Source organism: Pocillopora damicornis, chromosome 12 (assembly GCF_964200805.1).
Source record: "Pocillopora damicornis chromosome 12, jaPocDami1.2, whole genome shotgun sequence".
In the NCBI taxonomy this organism is placed as follows: Eukaryota; Metazoa; Cnidaria; class Anthozoa; order Scleractinia; family Pocilloporidae; genus Pocillopora; species Pocillopora damicornis.
In genome coordinates this window covers 8,582,406-8,595,217 of record NC_142681.1, presented here as the reverse complement: position 1 = coordinate 8,595,217, position 12,812 = coordinate 8,582,406, and the positions used below count along the sequence as shown (strand labels likewise).

Here is a 12,812-nt window from a genome sequence, read left to right as displayed (position 1 = left end):
TTCAGACACGTATTTCTCCAGAATTTCGTCAAGTATCCTCTTTCCCCTCTTTTAGTCGTATTTTTAAGCTCTGTAGGATTTTTTTTCTAATGTGGAGTGCTTCGGATTTATTTTTAGGATGCGCAACGCTTAATGTCTTAACTTTACTGAATTCGTTTTACTCAAAAGGCTTACGTAGGTCAACATTGTTTCGTGCTTATTATAGCAGAATATAATTTTTGCGTGAAAAACAAAAAATTGTTGAGTACATAACCATTACCTCCTCCTGAGAATATTAGTAAAGAAAGCACCAAAAATTGGACTAGATCTCCCCTAACCTGGGATAGCTCTTTTTTTTTAATGTCGATGAAATACCGGATAGAGTATTTTCTCTATTATTTCTAATAATTTATCCATCTAAGAGTCTTTTAATTCTGTTCCCTTCGAGTACTTGTCATTATTTACTCTATCGGGGTCTTTTTTCCTGCAAGAAAAAAATTGAAATAACCCAATTTATCATTACCTCAATTAACATTTTGGATATAAAGCAAACACAATTACACCAAGCACCATATATATAAATAATTGGCTATTACTTGTATCTCATTGGTAGAGAGGCATCTGTGAGATTCTATACTTTACACCAGAGAGCGGAGATAGTAACTCTTCAAAAAGGAAAAAAAGTGTGTGTGTATATATATATATATATATATATATATATATATATATATAATTTGCACAATGGAGAATGTGCTTCCGTTTTCAACGCTTTATTCAAGACCCGACGCGTTTCGGCATTTGCCTTCCTCAGGGGCCTTAACATGCAATTGTTACAGAGTCGTAATTGGTTAATTGTGTGACGTAGTACAGTGCATGTTGCTTAATTAAATGCTGAGTAAAATCTCTCGTAAACAATTAGTGTTTCTAATTGGTTAACAGTTTTAAAACCTTTATAACGTATGTTATAAACAATTTATGTACCTAAAACTTTATAAAGGTTTTCGCGTAAAAGCTTTATCCAGTTCTTTTGTTTAGTCCATATGGCTGAAAGGAGTTTAATGTTCTTTGCCAAAAAATCTCTCTTTCTCTAAGGACTTCTTTCTTTTTGTCAGTCTCTAAATGATCTTTTCGGATTTGCTCTATAATGGTTATGGTAACATTATTGTTAAAGTCGTGAGTTCGTTTGTTATGTAAAAAGTGTTCCGTGAGTTCGCAGCTACTCACTCCCTTTTTAATATGGTTTCTGTGATTGTTTAACCGTAGGTTAAATGCAGTTTCGCTTTTGCCAATGTATTGAAGTTTGCAAATGTTGCACTCGATTATGTAAATGATCCATGACGATTGGCAGTCCACTGTATGAAATATGGTATAGGTCTTGTTGTTATTGGGACTGGTGAAAGTTGTGGTCTGGTTGATCTTTTTACACCAACTACACTTCGTTCTTTCACATGCTCTACATCCCTTTGGTATCAAATTCTGAGGTGTTTCATTTACAAATCTTGAACGAACAGGTCTGTCTCGTAGACTTTTCGGTCGTCGGTAGGCTACTAAAGGTGGCTTGTTGAAGATGAATGATAATCTTTCTTTTGATTTGAGAAAGTTCCAATTTCGTTTAGCAATTTCTGCAATAAATGTGGTATGGGGGTTGAATGTAGTAACCAGAGGAATTCGATCTGTTGGTTCACGTTCTTTGGTCTGTAAACATTCCTCTTGAGTCAATGTTAGCACTTTCTGCATTTCGTGGAGAACTTTGCGTTGTACATAACCACACGCTACAAAGAAATCCGAATATTCCAGGATTCGTTTCTTCAATGTGTCTGTTGAAGAGCATATTCGCCTCAACCTCAAGGCTTGACTGTATGGGATGCTCCGTTTCAGATGAGGTGGATGTGCTGATGTCCAATGGAGGTATGGATGAGTATCAGTTGGTTTCTGATAAACATCTGTACTGATGTTGCCTTGATCGTCCTTTAGAACGGTCGTATCAAGGAAATTCACTGAATGTGCAGAGATTTCGTGTGTAAACTTGATTGAGGGTGCTACACTGTTAAGGTCATTTATGAAATTAATCAAAGAGTCTTTATCACTTTTCCAGATAAGGAATATATCATCTATAAAGCGTACCCAGAGTATGATATGGTCCATCCACTCTGTTTGGTACACGAATCTTTCTTCAAGTCTACCCATGTATACGTTTGCAAAGTTGGGAGCGACTCTGGTTCCCATGGCTGTTCCTTTGATATATATATTTATATTTATGTACATATATATATATATATATATATATATATATATATATATATATATATATGTACATAATTTTTGAGACCTATAGCACAAAAGCTACCGTCATACATACAAGATACCACACACTTCATTAAGCGAATACGGAGTTTGGGCAAGTTACCCGAAAAGTGTTGCTTAGCAACTCTGGACGTATCAAGCCTATATACGAATATAGACACAGACGAAGGACTCACTATTGTGGAGGAAGAGCTAGGCAAAACGAACCAGAACAAGCCATCACCGATGACATTATCGTGTCTCCTCGAGAAGGTTCTTAAGCTTAACAACTTTACCTTTGGCAATGAACACTACATTCAAATCAAAGGAACAGCCATGGGAACCAGAGTCGCTCCCAACTTTGCAAACGTATACATGGGTAGACTTGAAGAAAGATTCGTGTACCAAACAGAGTGGATGGACCATATCATACTCTGGGTACGCTTTATAGATGATATATTCCTTATCTGGAAAAGTGATAAAGACTCTTTGATTAATTTCATAAATGACCTTAACAGTGTAGCACCCTCAATCAAGTTTACACACGAAATCTCTGCACATTCAGTGAATTTCCTTGATACGACCGTTCTAAAGGACGATCAAGGCAACATCAGTACAGATGTTTATCAGAAACCAACTGATACTCATCCATACCTCCATTGGACATCAGCACATCCACCTCATCTGAAACGGAGCATCCCATACAGTCAAGCCTTGAGGTTGAGGCGAATATGCTCTTCAACAGACACATTGAAGAAACGAATCCTGGAATATTCGGATTTCTTTGTAGCGTGTGGTTATGTACAACGCAAAGTTCTCCACGAAATGCAGAAAGTGCTAACATTGACTCAAGAGGAATGTTTACAGACCAAAGAACGTGAACCAACAGATCGAATTCCTCTGGTTACTACATTCAACCCCCATACCACATTTATTGCAGAAATTGCTAAACGAAATTGGAACTTTCTCAAATCAAAAGAAAGATTATCATTCATCTTCAACAAGCCACCTTTAGTAGCCTACCGACGACCGAAAAGTCTACGAGACAGACCTGTTCGTTCAAGATTTGTAAATGAAACACCTCAGAATTTGATACCAAAGGGATGTAGAGCATGTGAAAGAACGAAGTGTAGTTGGTGTAAAAAGATCAACCAGACCACAACTTTCACCAGTCCCAATAACAACAAGACCTATACCATATTTCATACAGTGGACTGCCAATCGTCATGGATCATTTACATAATCGAGTGCAACATTTGCAAACTTCAATACATTGGCAAAAGCGAAACTGCATTTAACCTACGGTTAAACAATCACAGAAACCATATTAAAAAGGGAGTGAGTAGCTGCGAACTCACGGAACACTTTTTACATAACAAACGAACTCACGACTTTAACAATAATGTTACCATAACCATTATAGAGCAAATCCGAAAAGATCATTTAGAGACTGACAAAAAGAAAGAAGTCCTTAGAGAAAGAGAGATTTTTTGGCAAAGAACATTAAACTCCTTTCAGCCATATGGACTAAACAAAAGAACTGGATAAAGCTTTTACGCGAAAACCTTTATAAAGTTTTAGGTACATAAATTGTTTATAACATACGTTATAAAGGTTTTAAAACTGTTAACCAATTAGAAACACTAATTGTTTACGAGAGATTTTACTCAGCATTTAATTAAGCAACATGCACTGTACTACGTCACACAATTAACCAATTACGACTCTGTAACAATTGCATGTTAAGGCCCCTGAGGAAGGCAAATGCCGAAACGCGTCGGGTCTTGAATAAAGCGTTGAAAACGGAAGCACATTCTCCATTGTGCAAATTATATATATATATATATATATATATATATATATATATATAGATAGATATCAAACTAGCCTTGATGTTCAAGGTAACAAAGGATCCCCATCCAATCAACAACCAGTAAGTCATAACTATTTTCACGTCTAATCTAACTTTAATTTAAGAAATACCTGTTCTCACTGAGTCTTGCCGCTGCGTGTCAAAGTCGAGTCTCACATCATCTCCAATCAGCGTAAACGAAGCCCACTCAGACATTTTGTTCAAGCCGTTTTTTCTCATCCACTTCATGGCATGATGAAGGGATTCACTGGCACTTCCACCTTCAATGAGGTGTTCGTAGAACCGACTCATCAGCTGCTCTGTTGCTGAGTCTGGAATGGCCCACAGCGCAACCAACACCGAGCGAGCACCGGATCCTAAGAACGCACGGGCAATTCCTATAACTCCCTCGGCTCTTATCTCTCCACTTCCACTGTGACAGCAGCTAAGTACCACCAGTTTAGCTCTGACTTTCACTCGTGAGACATCAGCCATCGTCAACATGTAAGCTTCCTTCGGGATAGCGTTTTGACTGTTGGGAGTAAGAATGGGGGAGAGTGCAATTTCTCCTCTTTCCGCGTTACCATGGGCAGCAAAATGTATCAAGCTCACTGAACTTATCCGCTCAAGTACCGCCTGCTTCGTTGCTTTCTCTTCAACTAGAGGCGGAACACCCACCAGTCGTCCGACCATCTCCGCTTCCTTTCTTGCAGCTGGCAATGGTTGCAGCCAATTAACCTTGGGATTGCCTATTACCAAGGCACCAGTGTTGCTGTGATAGTCCTCTGGACTATCTTGAATGTTCTTGAGTGTTGTCAACGAAGGAATGATACGGATCTTATGGGTCACTGACAAGTATTCGGCTCCTTCCTTTTCACTCAGGGCAGCAAAGGGAACTTTGTATAACCTGCGGTCAGGAACAATAATGACTTCAGGCTCATCAAGCAAATCATAAACGGGGGCAATGAACATTTTGTAACATAAATGTAGACTTGAAATCACTTTCTCGTCCTCGTCCTCGTCCTCGTCCTCCTCCACGAGTCGTAATCTTGCTGAGCTCTTTTGCGCGGGGGAGAGAGGTTGCAATTTAATCGTATTTAAAGACCGATCTTCACAATCTTTAGGGGGCAAAATACCAAGACTCCGGAAATTATCATCCAAAAATTGACTCAAAGGCAAATCTTTGGGTAACCCAGCCTGAACTAGATTCTCTTCTGGTGATACTCTTCTATAGTGAAGGACTCCACTTGTTTTCAAGATCCACAAATGCAGACTATACTGTAAATAAGAAATGTACAGACAAGTACAGTTTTTTTGCTTTCTTAAAATGTTCTCAATGCCAAACCAAGATTGTGGATTAGCAGAGATGTGCGTTTCAACCGAGTACTTCTCTGCCATTAAGTCTGATAGGCCTCTAGCTCGACCCAACTCCTCAACATAAATAGCATCCCGAGCATTTCCGGTGGCACAAAGCAAAGTACAAAGCAGTTTGTAAGGAAATATTCCTGTGTGCTCCAGTAATGATGTTTTAAACTGATCATTGGCGCCCAAGAAATATCTCAGCTCCTCATACTTTTCAATGCACAGATGAAGACACGACAGGGAGTCTTTGATTTTATATTGGTACAAATACAAAACGGCGTAACTTCCGAGGATTTCGAACTCTTTTCTTCCATCCCCAATATCTCTGGATATTAATAAGGCTTTCTCCAAGCATACTTCCGAAGCTTTAAAATCACCAACAGTTGTAAACACAGTACCTAGGTTTCCATAACATGATGCCTCCCCTTCTCTGTCGCCAATTTCAGTTGTAATGACAAGCGCTTTTTGGAGATACTCTTTAGCCTTGTCGTATTGGCCAACGGATATAAACACAGTACCGAGGTTTCCACAGTTAGCTGCCTCCCCTTTTCTGTCGCCAATTTCAGTTGTGATGACAAGCGCTTTTTGGAGATACTCTTCAGCCTTGTCGTATTGGCCAAGCGACTTAAACACAGTACCGAGGTTTCCATAGTTAGCTGCCTCCCCTTTTCTGTCGCCAATTTCAGTTGTGATGACAAGCGCTTTTTGGAGATACTCTTTAGCCTTGTCGTATTGGCCAACAGTTTTAAACACAGTACCTAGGTTTCCATAACATGATGCCTCCCCTTCTCTCTCGCCAATTTCAGTTGTGATGACAAGCGCTTTTTGGAGATACTCTTCAGCCTTGTCGTATTGGCCAACGGACAGAAACACAGTACCTAGGTTTTCATAACATGATGCTTCCCCTTCTCTGTCGCCAATATCAGTTCTGATGACAAGCGCTTTTTGAAGATACTCTTTAGCCTTGTCGTATTGGCCAACGGACATAAACACAGTACCTAGGTTTCCATAGTGAGCCGCCTCCCCTTCTCTGTCACCAATTTCAGTTGTGATGACAAGCGCTTTTTGGAGATACTCTTTAGCCTTGTCGTATTGGCCAACCGACATAAACACAGTACCGAGGTTTCCATAGTTAGCTGCCTCCCCTTTTCTGTCGCCAATTTCAGTTCTGATGACAAGCGCTTTTTGGAGATACTCTTTAGCCTTGTCGTATTGGCCAACGGACATAAACACAGTACCGAGGTTTCCATAGTTAGCCGCCTCCCCTTTTCTGTCGCCAATTTCAGTTGTGATGACAAGCGCTTTTTGGAGATACTCTTTAGCCTTGTCGCATTGGCCAACGAACAGAAACACACTACCTAGGTTTCCATAGTGAGCCGCCTCCCCTTCTCTGTCGCCAATTTCAGTTCTGATGACAAGCGCTTTTTGGACATACTCTTTAGCCTTGTCGTATTGACCAACTGACAGAAGCACACTACTTAGGTTTCCATAACTAGCTGCCTCCCCTCTTCTGTCGCCAATTTCAGCTGTGATGACAAGCGCTTTTTGGAGATACTCTTCAGCCTTGTCGTATTGGCCAAGCGACTTAAACACAGTACCGAGGTTTCCATAGTTAGCTGCCTCCCCTTTTCTGTCGCCAATTTCAGTTGTGATGACAAGCGCTTTTTGGAGATACTCTTCAGCCTTGTCGTATTGGCCAAGCGACTTAAACACAGTACCTAGGTTTCCATAACATGATGCTTCTCTGCTTCTGTCGCCAATTTTGGTTGTTATGGCAAGCGCTTTTTGGAGATACTCTTTAGCCTTGTCGTATTGGCCAACGGACATAAACACAGTACCGAGGTTTCCATAGTTAGCTGCCTCCCCTTTTCTGTCGCCAATTTCAGTTCTGATGACAAGCGCTTTTTCGAGATACTCTTTAGCCTTGTCGTATTGGCCAACGGACATAAACACAGTACCTAGGTTTCCATAGTGAGGCGCCTCCCCTTCTCTGTCGCCAATTTCAGTTGTGATGACAAGCGCTTTTTGGAGATACTCTTTAGCCTTGTCGTATTGGCCAACCGACATAAACACAGTACCGAGGTTTCCATAGTTAGCTGCCTCCCCTTTTCTGTCGCCAATTTCAGTTGTGATGACAAGCGCTTTTTGGAGATACTCTTCAGCCTTGTCGTATTGGCCAACGGACAGAAACACACTACCTAGGTTTTCATAACATGATGCTTCCCCTTCTCTGTCGCCAATATCAGTTCTGATGACAAGCGCTTTTTGGAGATACTCTTTAGCCTTGTCGTATTGGCCAACGGACAGAAACACACTACCTAGGTTTCCATACTGAGCCGCCTCCCCTTCTCTGTCGCCAATTTCAGTTGTGATGACAAGCGCTTTTTGGAGATACTCTTTAGCCTTGTCGTATTGGCCAACTGACAGAAACATACTACTTAGGTTTCCATAGCTAGCTGCCTCCCCTCTTCTGTCACCGATTTCAGCTGTGATGACAAGCGCTTTTTGGAGATACTCTTTAGCCTTGTCGTATTGGCCAAGCGACTTAAACACAGTACCGAGGTTTCCATAGTTAGCGGCCTCCCCTTTTCTGTCGCCAATTTCAGTTGTGATGACAAGCGCTTTTTGGAGATACTCTTCAGCCTTGTCGTATTGGCCAAGCGACTTAAACACAGTACCTAGGTTTCCATAACATGATGCTTCTCTGTTTCTGTCGCCAATTTTGGTTGTTATGGCAAGCGCTTTTTGGAGATACTCTTTAGCCTTGTCGTATTGGCCAACGGACATAAACACAGTACCGAGGTTTCCATAGTTAGCCGCCTCCCCTTTTCTGTCGCCAATTTCAGTTGTGATGAGAAGCGCTTTTTGGAGATACTCTTTAGCCTTGTCGTATTGGCCAACTGACAGAAACACACTACCTAGGTTTCCATAACATGATGCTTCCCCTTCTCTGTCGCCAATATCAGTTCTGATGAGAAGCGCTTTTTGGAGATACTCTTCAGCCTTGTCGTATTGGCCAACGGACAGAAACACAGTACCTAGGCGTCCATAGTTAGCTGCCTCCCCTCTTCTGTCGCCAATTTCAGTTGTGATGACAAGCGCTTTTTGGAGATACTCTTTAGCCTTGTCGTATTGGCCAACGGACAGAAACACACTACCTAGCTTTCCATAACATGATGCTTCCCCTTCTCTGTCGCCAATATCAGTTCTGATGACAAGCGCTTTTTGGAGATACTCTTTAGCCTTGTCGTATTGGCCAACGGACATAAACACAGTACCGAGGTTTCCATAGTTAGCTGCCTCCCCTTTTCTGTCGCCAATTTCAGTTCTGATGACAAGCGCTTTTTCGAGATACTCTTTAGCCTTGTCGTATTGGCCAACGGACATAAACACAGTACCGAGGTTTCCATTGTTAGCCGCCTCCCCTTCTCTGTCGCCAATTTCAGTTGTGATGACAAGCTCTTTTTGGAGATACTCTTTAGCCTTGTCGTATTGGCCAACGGACATAAACACAGTACCGAGGTTTCCATAGCTAGCTGCCTCCCCTCTTCTGTCGCCAATTTCAGTTGTGATGACAAGCGCTTTTTGGAGATACTCTTCAGCCTTGTCGTATTGGCCAACGGACAGAAACACACTACTTAGGTTTTCATAACATGATGCTTCCCCTTCTCTGTCGCCAATATCAGTTCTGATGACAAGCGCTTTTTGGAGATACTCTTTAGCCTTGTCGTATTGGCCAACGGTTATAAACACAGTACCGAGGCTTCCATAGTTAGCTGCCTCCCCTTTTCTGTCGCCAATTTCAGTTGTGATGAGAAGCGCTTTTTGGAGATACTCTTCAGCCTTGTCGTATTGGCCAACGGACAGAAACACACTACCTAGGTTTCCATAGTGCGCCGCCTCCCCTTTTCTGTCGCCAATTTCAGTTGTGATGACAAGCGCTTTTTGGACATACTCTTTAGCCTTGTCGTATTGGCCAACTGACAGAAACACACTACCTAGGTTTCCATAGCTAGCTGCCTCCCCTCTTCTGTCGCCAATTTCAGCTGTGATGACAAGCGCTTTTTGGAGATACTCTTCAGCCTTGTCGTATTGGCCAAGGGACTTAAACACAGTACCGAGGTTTCCATAGCTAGCTGCCTGCCCTTTTCTGTCGCCAATTTCAGTTGTGATGACAAGCGCTTTTTGGAGATACTCTTCAGCCTTGTCGTATTGGCCAAGCGACTTAAACACAGTACCTAGGTTTCCATAACATGATGCTTCTCTGCTTCTGTCGCCAATTTTGGTTGTTATGGCAAGCGCTTTTTGGAGATACTCTTTAGCCTTGTCGTATTGGCCAACGGACATAAACACAGTACCGAGGTTTCCATAGTTAGCTGCCTGCCCTTTTCTGTCGCCAATTTCAGTTGTGATGACAAGCGCTTTTTGGAGATACTCTTTAGCCTTGTCGTATTGGCCAACGGACATAAACACAGTACCGAGGTTTCCATAGCTAGCTGCCTCCCCTTTTCTGTCGCCAATTTCAGTTGTGATGACAAGCGCTTTTTGGAGATACTCTTCAGCCTTGTCGTATTGGCCAACGGACAGAAACACACTACCTAGGTTTTCATAACATGATGCTTCCCCTTCTCTGTCGCCAATATCAGTTCTGATGACAAGCGCTTTTTGTAGATACTCTTTAGCCTTGTCGTATTGGCCAACGGACATAAACACAGTACCTAGGTTTCCATAGTTAGCTGCCTCCCCTTTTCTGTCGCCAATTTTAGTTCTGATGACAAGCGCTTTTTGGAGATACTCTTCAGCCTTGTCGTATTGGCCAACGGACATAAACACAGTATCGAGGTTTCCATAGTTAGCTGCCTCCCCTTTTCCGTCGCCAATTTCAGTTCTGATGACAAGCGCTTTTTGGAGATACTCTTCAGCCTTGTCGTATTGTCCAACGGACATAAACATAGTACCTAGGCTTCCATAGTTAGCTGCCTCCCCTCTTCTGTCGCCAATTTCAGTTGTGATGACAAGCGCTTTTTGGAGATACTCTTTAGCCTTGTCGTATTGGCCAACGGACAGAAACACACTACCTAGGTTTCCATAGTGAGCCGCCTCCCCTTCTCTGTCGCCAGTTGTGATGACAAGCGCTTTTTGGAGATACTCTTCAGCCTTGTCGTATTGGCCAAGCGACTTAAACACAGTACCGAGGTTTCCATAGTTAGCGGCCTCCCCTTTTCTGTCGCCAATTTCAGTTGTGATGACAAGCGCTTTTTGGAGATACTCTTCAGCCTTGTCGTATTGGCCAAGCGACTTAAACACAGTACCTAGGTTTCCATAACATGATGCTTCTCTGCTTCTGTCGCCAATTTTGGTTGTTATGGCAAGCGCTTTTTGGAGATACTCTTTAGCCTTGTCGTATTGGCCAACGGACATAAACACAGTACCGAGGTTTCCATAGTTAGCTGCCTCCCCTTTTCTGTCGCCAATTTCAGTTGTGATGAGAAGCGCTTTTTGGAGATACTCTTTAGCCTTGTCGTATTGGCCAACTGACAGAAACACACTACCTAGGTTTCCAGAACATGATGCTTCCCCTTCTCTGTCGCCAATATCAGTTCTGATGACAAGCGCTTTTTGGAGATACTCTTCAGCCTTGTCGTATTGGCCAACGGACAGAAACACAGTACTTAGGTTTCCATAACATGATGCTTCTCCGCTTCTGTCGCCAATATCAGTTGTGATGACAAGCGCTTTTTGGAGATACTCTTCAGCCTTGTCGTATTGGCCAACGGACATAAACACAGTACCTAGGTTTTCATAACATGATGCTTCCCCTTCTCTGTCGCCAATATCAGTTCTGATGACAAGCGCTTTTTGGAGATACTCTTTAGCCTTGTCGTATTGGCCAACGGACATAAACACAGTACCGAGGTTTCCATAGTTAGCTGCCTCCCCTTTTCTGTCGCCAATTTCAGTTGTGATGACAAGCGCTTTTTGGAGATACTCTTCAGCCTTGTCGTATTGGCCAAGCGACTTAAACACAGTACCTAGGTTTCCATGACATGATGCTTCTCCGCTTCTGTCGCCAATTTTGGTTGTTATGGCAAGGGCCTTCTCAACATATTCCTTTGCTTTTAGGCTTTCGCCAAGTTTATAAAGCATAATTCCATACTCTCTGTATAAGTAAAACAGTTTCCTCCCGTATCTTTCCGCACTTATGTAGTCAGACATATGACGATACGCGCTGAAAAGAATGGTATAGATGTCGCTGTAAAATTGTAGCAGTGCCGAATCAAATTGGTCTTTGCTGTTTTGATCGGTGCAAGTTAGCAAAATCAAACATTCGCTGCATATCTCAATGGCTTTCTGAATGCGATCTGAGTTGAGCAAGAACAGGGCAACAAGTAAAGCGATGCTCATGAAAGGTGTCATGGCTTCTGCTGTTAGGTTTCCACTACAATCCTCTCCTGTTATCAGGGAAACATTATTTTTCTTAACACAACACTAAACAAAAAAAGAAAAAAAAAATGAAAACGGGCGGAGTGGATTGGTAATTTGCTCGAACATTACCACATCACTGGTCTTACCTTTGAAGACGTTAATCCAGTGACTGAAATATGGCAACAAGCAAATGACATCAGAGATAGGAGGTGGCTTGACTTTCAGTAATAATCAATAGTCATACTTAATAGTACTTCATATTTCTTTTGAGGAAGGGAGAGGTGGGGGATGAATTTTGGTTTTGTACGTCACACTTTTGTGACCAATGATAGAATTGAACATGTAAAAATAAACTATTTATTAACAAGAAACGTCAGGCTTCTGTGTCCATCTATTTCGAAAATTGAAATTTCATTACAAGATCGATGCCAACAGAACCAAAGCTTCTTTCTTTAAACGGTGAGCTATCTGTGAGCGATAATCAACTTTTCATGAACTGATATGGAAAACCGATCCGTAGTTTACTCCGCAGTGAATCTATTTCGGTTTTGTACGTCACATTTTTATAACTTCAAATCGACCATCTTTCGTTCCCCATACAATTCCTTATGACGTGTTCAACTCTGGTAAGTTAACACCGAGTCACACAACGCGTGACGCTTTCATGAATTAATCGTTTGCTTTTTCTCGAGTGTGAGCTTGGGCCGCCTCTGTTGACATCAGTAAAGGACATTCTGCATGACAAATATGTCTTAATATAGGATTGATTTTAGTTTTTGATCACGTGATTGTGGGAACCATCAGTTTCTCAAACTAAACAATGCTGAACAATCTTAGTTACATTCTGGTTGAAATTTATTGTATGAAACCTTAACTGTTTTAAGAAAGCCATTTAACGGTGGAGATATGA

General features: G+C 41.8%; 3 protein-coding genes across 3 annotated transcripts; 1 reads left to right on the top strand and 2 right to left on the bottom strand.

Annotated features, from left to right (window-relative positions):
* Positions 1-133: 133 nt before the first annotated feature.
* LOC149036350 (uncharacterized) lies at positions 134-12,016 on the bottom strand. The gene is made up of 2 exons (XM_089189846.1): positions 4,246-12,016; positions 134-463 (listed from the first exon to the last, which is right to left on the bottom strand). The coding sequence occupies exons 1-2, from the start codon at positions 11,891-11,893 to the stop codon at positions 441-443; spliced, it is 7,671 nt and encodes a 2,556-aa protein (XP_089045972.1). The 5' UTR covers positions 11,894-12,016; the 3' UTR covers positions 134-440.
* On the bottom strand, positions 883-2,207 carry LOC149036351 (uncharacterized). Its single transcript, XM_089189852.1, has one exon. The coding sequence runs from the start codon at positions 2,203-2,205 to the stop codon at positions 994-996; it is 1,212 nt and encodes a 403-aa protein (XP_089045978.1). The 5' UTR covers positions 2,206-2,207; the 3' UTR covers positions 883-993.
* Positions 2,406-3,921, top strand: LOC113668862 (uncharacterized). The gene has a single exon (XM_089189851.1). The coding sequence runs from the start codon at positions 2,509-2,511 to the stop codon at positions 3,808-3,810; it is 1,302 nt and encodes a 433-aa protein (XP_089045977.1). The 5' UTR covers positions 2,406-2,508; the 3' UTR covers positions 3,811-3,921.
* Positions 12,017-12,812: the final 796 nt, after the last annotated feature.